This window comes from Seriola aureovittata, chromosome 10 (assembly GCF_021018895.1).
Source record: "Seriola aureovittata isolate HTS-2021-v1 ecotype China chromosome 10, ASM2101889v1, whole genome shotgun sequence".
NCBI classification, from domain to species: domain Eukaryota; kingdom Metazoa; phylum Chordata; class Actinopteri; order Carangiformes; family Carangidae; genus Seriola; species Seriola aureovittata.
The window spans coordinates 22,039,157-22,053,837 of NC_079373.1; the positions used below are offsets into that span (position 1 = coordinate 22,039,157).

A 14,681-nucleotide genomic window follows, 5' to 3' on the forward strand; every position below is an offset into this window, starting at 1 on the left:
TATCATATTTTTATAGGTACACTGTAACCCCTGCATTTCCTATGGTGGATTCGTGAGAACTGTGCGGAACAAACTGGAGAGGCCCGTCATGAAATGGCACACATTGTCAGCATGCCATTCCCTGCAACATGAAAGCCTATCGTCTTTTCCATGTAATAGATAATGCCACCAGCAGCATGCCCATGCGTCAGTGGGGCCAGTGCAGTTGCGTCCCAGCAGTCTCTCTTGCACACATCAGTTCCCCAACATTTCCAATGGATGGCACCATTTCCAAGTAATTTCTTAGACACTTGTCCACAGCCTTTACTCCTCAGTGTCTGAGACCCAGCTGCATTAAGCTTTATGGACAGTATACCTGCCAGAACACTGTCATATTAAGAGCCTGACCAAAGTGCATTTCAAATTTAATGATTAACAATTAACTAAACAAAATCTATTGACCCCTGTTATGTAATATTCCGTTTTAAAGTTCAAATACTGTATTAAGTAATGACCAATAATATACCTGTTTCTCACAATTGGGAAAGTGCATGCTGTTTTACAAAATTACTCAAAGACAACATCTCATTGACAATGCAGTTCTTTTATTTTGTATAAAATCTATTTGGTAACTGCATATTTATACACAATCTAATAGATGTATAATGAAAATTAAATACAACTTTTTGTTATGGCTGAATGCATTTATGACAATGACACAAGTGACTGAAACCTTGTGGCAAAAAAAAAAAGTGATTTAAAAAAAACAAAAAACAACCTGATTAATCACATTAGAATATGACGACATCTGACCATTGGCACCTTTTTGTCTGGAACAGGACATTTGGTTTAGAGCAACAGGGACTGAAAACAACTCCACCTATACAGTGAGAGTATCTGCAGTGTTTATCTGTTAACAATATAACACAGATCTCTGATAAGGAGAAACAAGTGGTTAGATAAAGACCCAGATAAAGCAGTATTGACAAAATGACGAGGTTTCTTGTTTGCACCAACTGCACCAGAAAAACAAATCTGAGCTGTGTAACAGGAATAAAAATGGTCAACTATATGAATGAAGACCACAGGTGGAAACTTTCAGTATTCTCATCTGAAGCTGATTTGATACAAACTGACAGCAGACATCAGCAACAGGCTTCGTGATGTTAACAAAACTACAGGATAAAGTGGGTGATGTTAAATTAAATTATAGCTTTGAGGATGCTTCTATATCACATCTATACAAATAATTTATCTCTTTCACAGAAACAGCCTTCACCCTTGCACCTATGAAAGATGCCAAAGAGGCCAATAGTTTAATACGTGCTATTTTGTAATAAAAGTATAATAAATAAATACATATGTACAAAAAATGTTTGAAAAATGTACAGGCACTTGTAAAACAACCTTTTCCTGACACTTAAGGTTCTGCTTGGCAATATTTTCCTGTGCATTTAGGGGAGAAAAGGATCATTTCTTTTTTTTTTCCTTTTCTTTAAAGCATATGACTAAGCAGTAGTGTCAACATTACAAACAAATCCTCTGCTGTTTCTTTTTACTTCTCCCATGCTGAGTGCACCTCAGACAAAAAGATCCTTCAGGACTATTTGTATCCACTGAACCTAATTCATCACCTCTTGTGTGGGATCAAACAACCTGGATGGTGTTTGCATAAATGGGTCAATTTTAAAAGCTCAACTGAAGGCCACAATACATTGTAACATACAGCATCTTAGGGGCAAAGGTTGATAGAGGTTATTCTAACCAATGTGAATGACTGGTGTGTGAGTTGTATCACTTTTCATTAGCCTCACACTTAAATATTACTCGGTTTACTTTCTCACTATGTTTTCCATGTTATATATACACACACACAAGCACGCACACACACAGGCACGCACCTCAACTCAACTAGCTTGGCCTTCAGCCCATCAATATACAGTGCCTACTCTCAGATCATTTTCAGTAACCAAACGTTTGCATTTACTGCATGACTTTTTGGTCTTTTCAGGAATGGCTGCTGTGAAGTGGGCTTCTATCAGACATCACCCCCTGCATGTTTACTGTTATACAGCATTACACAACAAGCCCATCTGGATGTCCTAGATTGTCATTTGAGAATACAGTAAAACATGAGCTTTTAGGCCGCAGGGAAAGCGTTTTAACAGTGGCATAAGGACAGGATGAGACACTAACACAAGGTACTAACCTGAGACGACTGTCCTGATCAGTAGCATTGTTAGACAGGATGAGCAGTCCGCTAAAGGAGACAACTCTTGATTATCTAGAGAGAGGGCGTTTGATGCAGTATTCCAGTTCCAGTAAAAAATTAATTCTTAAACCACCACAGTTGATAACATCACCTCAACAGGTTGCATAACAAAATTCCCATAGGGATGTACAGTAAATTTGTATACAAAATATTAACAGTAAAACTGTTCATAAAGTAATAGGTTACACTGGGGGCTATTCCACCAATTTTACACACAACAGTCAGTTTACTTGTCACGGAGAGTACTTCTCAGCTTTCTCAAGCCCGACAAAACAACCCTGAAGATGTCATAGTGATGTCAGCAGGGTAATCTTGACTACAACTATTTGACATAAAACCTTTGTTGCAAACTGGGGGCGTGAAGTTTGAATGATGACGGCGTTTAAAAAGCTAGACAGGGTCTAATGAAGGATGATATTAAGTTGTATGATGGGAAATGTAGGATCCAGCGTTTTGGAGCTTGACCAGGTGAAAGGACTAAAAGACAAGATATTTTGATCATTCTGTCTCTTGCAAGTTCCCCAACTGTGCGGAGTTGCAAGACTAAATAACTGGAGTACACCTTTGAGTGCGTTTTTCATCCTGGATGGAAAGGTTAAATGATCCTACTTGTAATGCTATTTTCTGAATGGGCAGTAACAATGCATTCATCTATTCATTCTGCCCTTATAGAGAAACACATGGCGTGCCTCAATAAGATGATGACCAGTCCCCAGACTTGCTTATTGATGCTGCAGATGAGTCTGTACAAGCCAATACTGTGTTTGATGTGCTGCTTTCAGTACTTAACAAACTGTAGATTTAAAAATTGTGAACAGGGCCACAAAAAAACAAAAAATGTTAGTAGCTGTGTATCTGAGGTTGATGAGTTCTACAGTAAATGTGTTTGGTGGTACCTGAGGAAAACAATGGACAGAAAATGTGTGGCGACAAAACGTTTTTAAAAGAGATTTCTATAGAATTCAATAGCATTCAGTACAGAGTACCACACCGGTCCTGGCCACATGCTGGGTGTTAACTCTTCAGGTGGCAGGTAACAAACCCTGCTGTAACACGGAAACTGCACTGGCAGATAACATGTCTCTTGTGATATTTTCTCATACCTTCTCTCATGACCTGCCACATACTGACAAACACACACACTTCCTTGATGCAGAGCTTTCATAAAAGCAAACACAAGGTCGTAGAGCAAGGCATTCTGGGAACAGTAGTGCATTGCTGAGTTCAACCCATGGAACCTGAATGATTGATTAGTTATGATTCCATCACTCCCGCATCTTATCCACCTAATTCTCAGCTTTTGAGGTCCTTTTGGTCAAAGACAATTTGACTGGCCAGGTAGATGGCGACAGCACCAAAGATGGCCGAGCAGGCGATGTAGGCAGTGACAGACTGTGCGAACTGAACAATCATGCCCATGAAGAGGGTGGGGAAAACCTGAGAGAGGAGGAAGGTGCTGTCTAAGATGGCAAAGTCCAAACCCACGCCACGTTTCTCATACCCCAACTCTGCCTCCTCCTGTTCAGTGCCACCGGCGCTGTGAGATGAGCCGTTCTGGCTCTGTGGGCTGGGGTAGTACTCATAACTGTCCTGGTTGAGGAAGGAATGCCCGTATGCATCCCCGGTTTTATGGTTCAGTCCAACCTCCTCTTCCACTGGAGTCAAATACACAGAGTCTCGCTTGGGTGTAATACCATTTTTATGTATGCTTTTGGTTTTCCTTTTTGGCATATAGATCTGAAATGAAACAAGAAAAGAATCAATTTATCAATCAAACAGTTTGTCAACACACCAGCTGTTTGTATAAAGATATTAGGTCTGTACTTACCTCTTTCTCCTTGTGATAATGGCAGGTGAGTGTGTAAGGCAGAGTCTGCAGCGTGGCGTATGCATAGCCAGTGAGAGCCGCCATTACAGTGACCAAGACCACACTCTTGGACAGGCAGATGACCAAAGCGGAGAGTGTGAAGCTCACCATACTGCTCAGGTAGACCCATCGTGAGCCAAAGTGGCGAACCAAGCGACTCATGACCAGGGAGAAGAAGGTTGAGGTAGCACACTGCAGGAACAGGCCCAGACTGCCCATCCGGATGCCTGAAAGAAAAATGTAGTTATTATTACAACAAGCTGCGACAATGAAGTTCAGAGCTGTAAGGGTGACTGCCATCGCTACAAAACTTTGTCCTATTTTATTGTCAGCACAGACACTATCTGACATTCTTACCCTGTTGCAGTGTGAAAAGCTCTTTGGTGAGCTAGACATCCTTCTGCTCCAGCCAATAAACACACAGGAGCAGATTCATTTTTGTCATCTGCTGCATGGCTTCAAAAGGTTTTCAATTCCCCAATTTAGCACGTAAACAGTCAAATTAGTGACAGATTTTAAATCTAGTGATGCATCATGTCTTGTATCTCATAAAAAAACCCAAATATAAACCCAAAATGCAGGGTGTTAAGGTGGCAGATTTAGATAACTTAAATGATATGTGAAACAGTCACTAACACAAGAGGTAAAAACAACATTCTTATGACTATGCAACTTCTATTTATAAAGAAACACACCGACTCAATGTTTAGTTCTCCAATACATAAAACATAGAGTTTTGGCTTTTGACAAAATCCCAGGATGCAAGTTTTCAGTCATAATGAAATATTTGAGATACATTAAGTCAAGTATGGGAATGGAATTTCTCCATTTTTAATTATGTTTCCTGTTTATCCCCACATTTATCCCTTAATTAAGTTTTTGAGTTTTAGTACTAATCCATGGATGTCTGGACTGTTGCTTATTTCAGCCTGCTATCAGCCCGATCTCTCAGCTTGCTCTGGGTGAACAGTGTGGGTCAGGAGTTCAGCAGCGGAGCACAGAATCACTTGTGTGAAAGGACTACATGGATCATATTACTCCGGTAAACCAAAGCTGCTGTGCCCACTTTACAAACACTACAGAAGCTAATGAGGACTGAAATTCAAGCCCACAGAGATATGGGACTGAGCCAGAAGGTTACTGAATCTGTGCACAGGAGAACTGCTGCAGGATGGGAAAATGACTGTTTCTGGAATATGAGCTTCACAGATAAATACTTTTGCAACCCTTCCCAATAGGAATGATGATCAGAAAAAGATGAAGTTATTGTTAAAAAAAATTAAGCAAAAAAACTCCATGCTGCTATGAAACTAGAGACAAAGCAGATTAACTTCTGCGGAGGAACATCTGTAAGCTGAATGATGTGGTTTAATAACATCCGCTGTGTTTCAAATTAAACGAACACAGCTCAGACAGACCTCAAAATTGTGTGCTTTGGCCGTCTACCTGGCTTGAATGAACACGTTCTTTGTGCCGATTCCTTGACATTAATTCTTTGTGAGTGTGACATTCCTCATGGTCCAGCAAGCAAAGGGAGCAGAGACAGAGGAAAAGTAAAAGGCAAACAAAGTAGGGAGAAAGAAAGAGGTGGAGAAAGAGGGAGGAGAGAAGAATGTGGATGGATGGATGAAAATGTGAAAGAAAGTGGAAGAAAGATTGAGAACAAGAATTAAGAGAATGAGAAAACAGGTGGATAATAGTTAGAAGGATTGATAAAATGAGAGGGGAAGCTGAAAAGTACATGGTTAAGTAAAGAAAGAAAGGAAAAGCCAAAAGAAGGGAGGGAAATAGGATGTAAGATAGGAAGTCTGGCTGAACAGTAAACAAAAGGAGACTTGAACACTTGACTCGCACATGGCCTGCTATGTTAATAAATCTGAAACTTCTCAACATGGGGCAAGATGATGTGCCTCACATCTGTCTACTTCAGCTTCTTTCTTCCCGTCTACTGTTCTTTCTCAGATGTGTCTAATAAAATACACCAAAGAGAGAAGTTTTCCTATCATGCTTGGCCCTCTTACACCACTCAAACAACAGATTTGTTAAGGTTTATCCTCTTTAAGACTGTCTATTTAGTCTAAAGGTTATATTTAGGTAGAATCTGACAACCAAGCATTTGCTTGGAATATAACCATTCAACTGCTTAGCAGGATTAGTGACAACCCAGTGATTTACAGAACAGGAAAGGATAAAGACTGTGTGTATTTGTTTACAATTCCTCAGGTGCAGGGGTTGAAGGTAATACCTGAAATACGCTGGATTGACTTGACACTGGCTTAAGCATAATTGCTCAAAGGATTTGTTAGTTGTTCAGTGGCATTACAGCCAAAAATGTTCATCACCTCATTTGAAATCTTGAATCAGAGTCTATGTTAATGGTTTGTCTTTGCTGTATATGTCCTATAAGTTGACAGAGGGCCAACATGAGGGCAGCAGGAAGGCATGTAGGCATGCAGGAACAAAGGCTCTGTCTCTGTCTTCCACCTGTGCCCGAGGAATGTGAGTGCATCCTGCCCAGCTGTGACAAGACAGACTGCACAGCCAGGATGGACCTTAAGCCAGCTATGTGGACAGGTGGTGGAGGTAAAGACATGATGATAAAAAGTCGGACATGACTCATGACGATTGATGATTACTTCATGACATCCTACTAGGTAATGAAGTTATTTTGGCAGTTTTAACAGACAAAGCTGGAGCAAAATCAATATGAACTTCCGTGGAGAGATTAATGAAGGCACCGACTAGCGTTGAACGATATGCAAAAACATATTATGATTATTTTGGCAGATGTTGCGATTGCTGTATGAGCTACAATTTTAGTAGGAATGGTAATTTTTGCATTTCATTTCACAGAAAAAATTTTTAAATGATGTGATTTTTGCTGTACCATGTTCCCTTACATCTGTAGTATATGTATGATTTGTAGGTCAGGCATCTCTGTAGCACCACTATGGATTTATATTACATTTAAAAAAAAAGGTATGTTGTGACACATTTAACCTTTTATCAGAAAAATTGTAGCTTCCATGATTTGGATATTGCACTTGGCCTTATTGCGATTTGGGTAATATTTTGATTAATTGTGCAGCCCTAGCACCAACACAAACCAATATCCAGTGTGATTACCACAATTAGCTACCAACACATTTAGATAGATATTATTTGAAAACAAGAGAAATAAGCTCACATAACACAAATCTTAAATGTAATGTACAAAGAGGAAGTCTGACCTTCATTGTATCTCTGCCTGGACACACTTCCTGGTAATGCACTGGGCACACCCTCATACAGGCCTTCCCCCACAAAGTCTGTGTAGAAAAGCATAAAAGACATGACAGCCATCCAGCTGCAGAGCTGAGCCACACACAGCTGCCTCATCACTCGTGGGACATGGCAGTAGCTCCTGTAGATGGCCGGGGTCATGGACCAGCATGTTCTCAATAAGCACAGCAGGGGACCAGACTTCAGCAGCCTCAGCTGGCATTTGAGCAGGTAGCAGCATGAGCGCGGCACGCCACACCGACCGGCCTCCATTGGACCAGCCCCAGACTCCAGTAAAGATCCAGACCCTGCTATGCTACCGCTGCCAAACGAGGGTTCCTCAGACACCTTCATGGTGATGAGCACGCTGCAGATGAAGATGAGGATGAGGAGGGAGAAAAGGCACTCAGCCTGGCCTCCTAGGTAAACAGAGAGTAGGCCACGACTCCAGTCCAGCGCAGGTAGCAAATAACCCACACATCCTCCCAAGCTGACCATGAAGGAGAACATTGCGAAGGCTTGGCCACAGTCCTCCTCGTCCCGGTACAGGTCAGACAAAAGAGCCTCCAGTGGCGTGAAGCACACTTGTCCACAAAAGTCAAGAAGTCCCACGCCAAGGATAAGGAAGCCCACCTGTAGCAAAAGCATAACCATAACCATGATGGAAAACACAATCAGTTATCTTGTCTTTTGTGCTCTATTCAACAAAATGACAATCAAACAACAAACAGGTTTGCTACCTGCAGGGTGCGCCCACCCCAGGTAAGGCGGGCAGCCAGGACATCTGCGTGGGGAATGATGAAAAGTGCCAGAAGGACTCCCAAAGACAGCAGCCAGATGAAAGGCCGCCTTCTACCATAACTGCTGTTGCAGTGGTCACTGGCTGAGCCAATCAGAGGGATAAACAGCAGGCCAAGCACTGGACCAATACCTGTGAAAGGAAAAGTCAAACACATAGGAAGTCAAAAACAACAATATAAACCACAGAATCTGTAGAGGAGAAACACCAAAAATGGTGTACGTGGACAAAAGAAAAAAGAAATGTGAACAATACAATGTGCACAAAAATATAAATTAACAATCACTGAAACAGAAACAATAGAAAAAAAATATTTTCTTTATAAAACACGGTCAAATTTTTAGGTATGAAACCTTAAATCACACATTGCCCTTCCTTATTTTACTATCAGATGGTACCTAGACCAACAACACACATGTGTACTGTGTAACATCTCTGCTGAGATTTAGTGGCTTCCACTAGCTACTATGACTGGTTGGCTGGGGTCTTTCATCTCATCCTTTTACTAGTGCTGTCTGTTCATTCTTGTTGCTGTCCTACCAGGGGGCGTACAGCACGTGCCCCTCTGCATCATCACTGACTGCTAGTGATGATTCTTACAGATGGCCTGCTGCCTGCAGGTAACCCATCATCAGCTCACCCCCAACACATGGCCAGGTCTGGCTAATTGGAACACACCATGGCACAATGGTTGTTCGCATACAGACACACACACACACACACACACACACACACACACACACACACACACACACACACATTATCTAAAATGACCAGATCTTGGGGCTAGAGTTTGACATTTAAAGGCACCCTGTGGAGCTTCCATTACAGATAAGACACTCATTTTCATTCAGTGTTTCTCATTAAAACGCCCTCTGTGTAAGGCTGTATTGTGAATTCATGCCTGTTCTCATGCTTATGCTCATAAACACAAAATACAAACAATACAAGGACCTGCTCATCAAAACACTGCTCTATACCACCACTAGGGGTAAAAAAAAAAAAAAATCAGTGAAGAAGCATGGCTAAAATACTTAAATCCATTTGTGTTCCTTCTACAGTTTGTCAAGAAACTGAAACAGAGAAAGTGAGACAACACTTGTGCCTAAACGGTACTCCAAAAACCTTCATGTAGGAAACAGACCAAAAAAGCAGGCAGGTAAGCTGGGACATAGATAAGCACAGACAGAGAGACAGGCAGGATATCTGAGAAAGCCAGACATGTCAGACAGGCAGTCATCCCTCCACCACATTTCTTCCTTCTGCAGCTGTGAAGGCCCATCATTACAATCCTCACCATCTACAGCTATAAGACTGACTGTCTCACACCAACACGCTCCCCAATCAGTGCTGCTCACTACGTGCAATACACTACATCATACACACACACACACACACACACACACCAAAGCATGCTTTCTTATTGAAAGACACATACACAAATGAGTCTGCTGCTTAAAGCTAACCCACACATGGTCTTAACCCAATATAAAATGTGTCAAATTCCACAATGTGTTTTGTTACTTAAATAAAAACCTAAATATACTTTTTAAAAAACACGAGTAATGGACACATTGGTGCTAAAAAGCACCAACTATCTTCTCCTCTAACAGAGAGGAAACTAGAGAAAGAAAGTAACAACTGGAGGATGAAGTAGCCAACAAATGGCTGTTAGATAAAGTAGAAAGCAGCCATCTGAGAACCTGACACTGCTGCTCGGGGAAATTAGCTTTAAGCCTCCCAAGACACAATATCTATCTTCATTCAAATAACACTCAGGCACTCCATTATAATACAGCGAGATGAGAATTAGGTTGAGTGCCATTTCCAGATTGGCTTACAGTGCAGGCTGTTTGGGAGGAACTCTACAATGAAATCATTTTTCTTCATATCACCAGCAGCTGTTAGAGAGAAGCAAAAGCAGAAGTGTATATTGTTTAATCTTTATACTTGAATAGTCACTTCTGTCATCCACACCAAGCCTTTTGGTTCGGTGGAATTGTATCTGTTTAGTCACAAGACAATGTCTCAAAGAGGCGCCTTTAGTGAAGACCATGTGAATGCCATTTAGCCTGACAGGATGCAACTATTCACATCACTTACAAGTAAACTCAGTTACAGTGTGCAAATATATACCATATGGGTGATGCTAATTGTGTGTATGTACACACATGCCACTCATTTGTGAGCACCAAGATGACCGTTTTCAAAAAAGAAACCTGTCTGTCTTGATGTTTTCATTACTTGGGGTTCCAAATAGTTTTGTTAAATTCTTACAATATATTATTAGACTGAAAGGTCAAGGGCAACTAGAACCACAAATATGAACAAAGAAGCTAAACTGAATTATACGTGAGCCAGACATAATGGTGCGGTCATCAGCAGCACATACTCCAGAGTGTGTTTGTAGTGTGTATATCTGCTGTTGCACACAATGAGCTACTTTTTCAAGGCTCTTCCCAGAATAACTGGGTATGATAGTGCATGATCAGCAAAACGTTTTGCATCCATATTTATGCACGATCTGTATGTTACAAGATGACACAAATTAATCACCACAAAGTCCTGCTTATATTGTGACTCTCACTGATTCACCTCTGATTCACTGTATGCCAATTTTTGAGGCTGTTTGTGGTGTGTTGAACTGCAATATAATGTTTTTTTCCCACACACACAAAATTTGAAACAGCTTATATTACAAAATGGCCCAAACTTCAGCCACAAAAAGACCATGTTGGATCACTGTATCAATGTCACACAGTCTCAAATTCACAAATGTCGTATTTATTGCAGGGTTAAGTTTTACTGTGTGGCATCACTGTTGCTGGAAGTGTGTCCACCAGCTGTATGTCCCCAACACGTGCTTCCTCAATTTTACTTTACACTATATTCAGAATGTAGTCATGTCTCTTTGGTGCAGCAGTCGTCTGAAAGACAGTGGCAGTTTTAAACTTTGAAGTCAAGCAACTGTGAGAGTGTGCAGGGAAAACTGTCTGTCACCTATCTGTTTTCACCTTTTTCCCCCCGAAGGACACAACAGAAGACACACAGTCTGGGTTTAAACACGTTACATAATAAATCTTTTAAACTATTGTTTTGCAGATGATTCACTGTTTACACTCCAGCTGAATTGTCCACATCTTAGAAATAGTTTCAGACAGCAAAAACAATGTTTGGTATTTTACAGCTGATTGTTTCCCTGTGCTTTTCAGTGGCACTAATGTGCATCTTAAGTGTAATGCCACAGGAACACAGGCTTACTGGCATGTACCTTTTTTACAAAAAGAATTTATTTTCCCCAGGTCTTCAATGCCGCTGAAGAGCTGCTGTAATGAAAACTTTCTTTTGAATTTCAACATTTGTTCATTCTAACACTGTTCCAGATTTTTCTGCCAGTTCGAGGCCAACACTCCTTTCACAATGGACATAATGCAAAACACTAAAGAATGCAACACACAATACTGTAGAAAACCAGAGGAAAGCTGTGATTGATGTGCTGTATCTTGTACTGTATATATTCATTGGTAAGACAGCGAGCTTAGAGCTGCCCACTTGTGATCAGATCACCGAAGATGAAGGTTAATGACAGGTCTGAACAAGGCCCAAGTGTCAGTGTGGGAGATCATGACTCTACCCCCCCCCCCCCCCCCCCTCCAGGCAGTTTGCTCTCCTGCTGCCTTTCAATTAGTGCCTAATTACCACCTCAACAAAACAACAGGTGATTTGGCCACTGATTAGTGTAACTGCCTCAATTATGTCTTTATGACCTGAAAGAGAAAGAAGTCAGGAGGCCTGGAGCATCGTGTTGGCCTTGTGCAACATTCCACCACCACCACACACACTTGGCTACCGCTGGACATGGTCACATCATGCATTCCTTGGAGGGTACAGCCTATTCTGATTTATCATATTTTTGATGAATTTAATAGCAACTAATGAAATGATGTGCCATTTGTATTATGGCCTCAGTGTAGCCGCAGGAAACAAAAGCATTCAGACAGAGTAAAATAAAATATTATTTCTTTTCAGCCCCACGACAATACACAATGCAAGGTGAATATGTGGCATTCAAGGACTATAAAAATCTATAATTTGAAACACTCAGACGAGACACAGTGGTCAGTAAACAAGGCACAGAGGAGATAGTTGAATTCTAGCAGTTTCACATTCTATTATCCTTGAGAGTTTGTGCAAGTATGTGCGTATGTGAACATGGCCACCTTTGCCTGTCAAGTTTAATGAATACCCTGTCAGAAAGGGACAGAGAGAGAGAAATGATGAGAGAACATGCATATATGTGAAAGAGAATGAGGTAGAAGCAAAACATGCACTTGCATACACACACACACACACACACACACACACACACACACACACACACACACACACACTATGAGGAAGCAAAGAGGCCTGGTAACCTGATCCCCCTATTTCAGTCTTCACCCAGCCCTTACCTAGCACCATGGTCATGTAGCGCTCCTCCACTCCAGCCTCCAGCAGCAGTGGGGGCACGTATGTGATCCCAGCTGCCACACAGATCTCCAGGCCACAGGTCAGGGAGTTCAGCAGGACGAGACGCCACTGAGACCTCCATCCAGGCATATTTACGGGGGCTGGCTCGCCTTTCCTCCCTTCTGGGATGGCCACTACTGGGGGCAGGGGAGGGGGGAGGGAGCCGGGCAGGGGCAATGAGGGGAGCGTGGGGAGGCAGATGGTGCCCCAGTGGGACAAGAGGGCTGTCGGGGAGGGACAGCAGCGAAGACACGTGGATGTCTCAGATGACCTGGAAGATTCATCCTCTTCTCAGCATTCTGGATCTGAAGAGGGGAAGAGCAGAGGAGAACAGTGAGAAAAAGAAAAGAAAGATTTTACAACTTTATTTGTAGCCTCTGCATGGCAGTATGCAGTATGTCTTACAGTATATAATTTTCTGCTGTTTCAGACAAGGCATGCCTCATTAGACAGGCCATCCCCAGGTTACTACACCTGGCTGTCAGTGGCCAAGGTCGCATGGGGAATATCAGCTTTCTCACAACAGCATCTAATCTCTGTCTATTCCAACGCAATATCCAGAAACATGGAAATGGCAGTGACAGTCACATAGATATGATATTGATGTATTTTCAGATCTCCTCACCAATAGCTTCAGGACAGCAGGAATAACAACAGGCAGACAGAGGAGATGAGTCAGCTGGAGCGACGTGGCAAACACACCAAACCATTTGCCAAGAGAATTCTTTTTCCCTCTGCTGCTATGCTTGCCTTTTTTACATTTCATAATGCTCATGCTAGAGGTTTGAAAAATCTAACTTTGAAAAAGGAATGTAATTTCCCATCTCTCTCCCTTTCACCGAGGATAATAACTCTAGTATTAGGAGGATCTAAAATCCAGCCTTCCCTTGGCTGACCCTGTCATTATCTGTATTATTAAGCTGATTGCAATTTTAGTCACACTTGTGAGTCCTTCCAGAAATTTTCAGCAAGTTACTGCCATTGTTGAGCTGAGTGCACGTGACAGTCTTTAGCACCTGAAAAGGCAGGAATGTGCCAGAAACAGGAAAAGTGAAAGAGCTGCAAGTCAATCAAGTCACACAAAACAACAAGGTGAACCACAACAACTATCACCTTGATATTTTCTGCACACTATCCTACCACGCCTTGAAGGATAACTTTTCCAGCGACAATACCTGACATTCTCCATTACTGGCCTTATTGTAAAGATGGCATGTGTTCATTCTGTTCTGTTCACTCTAGCTGTGCATGTTTAGTGTGATAATAGGAAATCCAGAGTGAATCTGACTGATTTTCACCAGAAGGAAATGAAAAAAGGAAAAGCACAAGATGAGTCAGAGTTTATCTATGAGAGTTCTCTGGAGCTTCTGTCTCAAGGGTCAAATATTTGGCGTGACTATAGACAATAAATAACCATATATGACAAACTGATCGAAAGGAATTTCAGCTGTGAAGAAACAATGGAGGAGGCAGATTAATGGAGCGACATGTCCAGTTAATAGCTCAGAATAAGTGTGAATTCATTTACAGATCTCTCTGCTTCTTATCAAGTACAAAAAAACCCACAAAAAATATTATTATTATCATCATCATTCCCGAATGAAGTGTGTTCTTTTAAAGCAGAGGGAAAGAGCAAGAACAGTCAGAACAGCCGCAGACACATAAACAACAAGGTGCTATATTTGCATTTTGTGTGACATTTCTCTGCCAATGCTGCCCATCTGTTCTCTCCCAGAAAACAAAATGGATGTCACCATCTCCAACACGACTTCGCTAATCACAGAAATGTACTCAGCTCAATGAGAGATCTGATCAGATTCGTACCGTCTTCAAAAATTGTTAGTAGCTTGTGAGGCGGAAAAAAAAAAAATCTCTTTCACAACATGTACTGAACAAGCTGATGCAGAGACAAAAACAGGTAGTAGTAATAATAATAATAATAGTAATGATCTTACTCAACACCTTTCATACAAGAAATGCAGCTCAGAGTG

At 41.5% G+C, this 14,681-nt stretch overlaps 1 protein-coding gene across 5 annotated transcripts in view; it reads right to left on the minus strand.

Annotated features, from left to right (window-relative positions):
* Positions 1 to 564: 564 nt before the first annotated feature.
* Positions 565 to 14,681, minus strand: part of slc45a3 (solute carrier family 45 member 3) — a 31,089-nt gene continuing 16,972 nt past the window's right edge. For all 5 annotated transcript variants that reach the window (XM_056386925.1, XM_056386929.1, XM_056386927.1 and 2 more), the window contains exons 2-6: positions 12,633 to 12,995; positions 8,120 to 8,310; positions 7,349 to 8,012; positions 4,080 to 4,345; positions 565 to 3,988 (exon numbers count right to left, since the gene is read on the minus strand). In XM_056386925.1, coding sequence (XP_056242900.1) covers positions 3,545 to 3,988; positions 4,080 to 4,345; positions 7,349 to 8,012; positions 8,120 to 8,310; positions 12,633 to 12,780 — 1,713 coding nt within the window. In that variant the 5' untranslated portion in view covers positions 12,781 to 12,995 and the 3' untranslated portion in view covers positions 565 to 3,544. The remainder of the gene's footprint in view (positions 3,989 to 4,079; positions 4,346 to 7,348; positions 8,013 to 8,119; positions 8,311 to 12,632; positions 12,996 to 14,681) is intronic.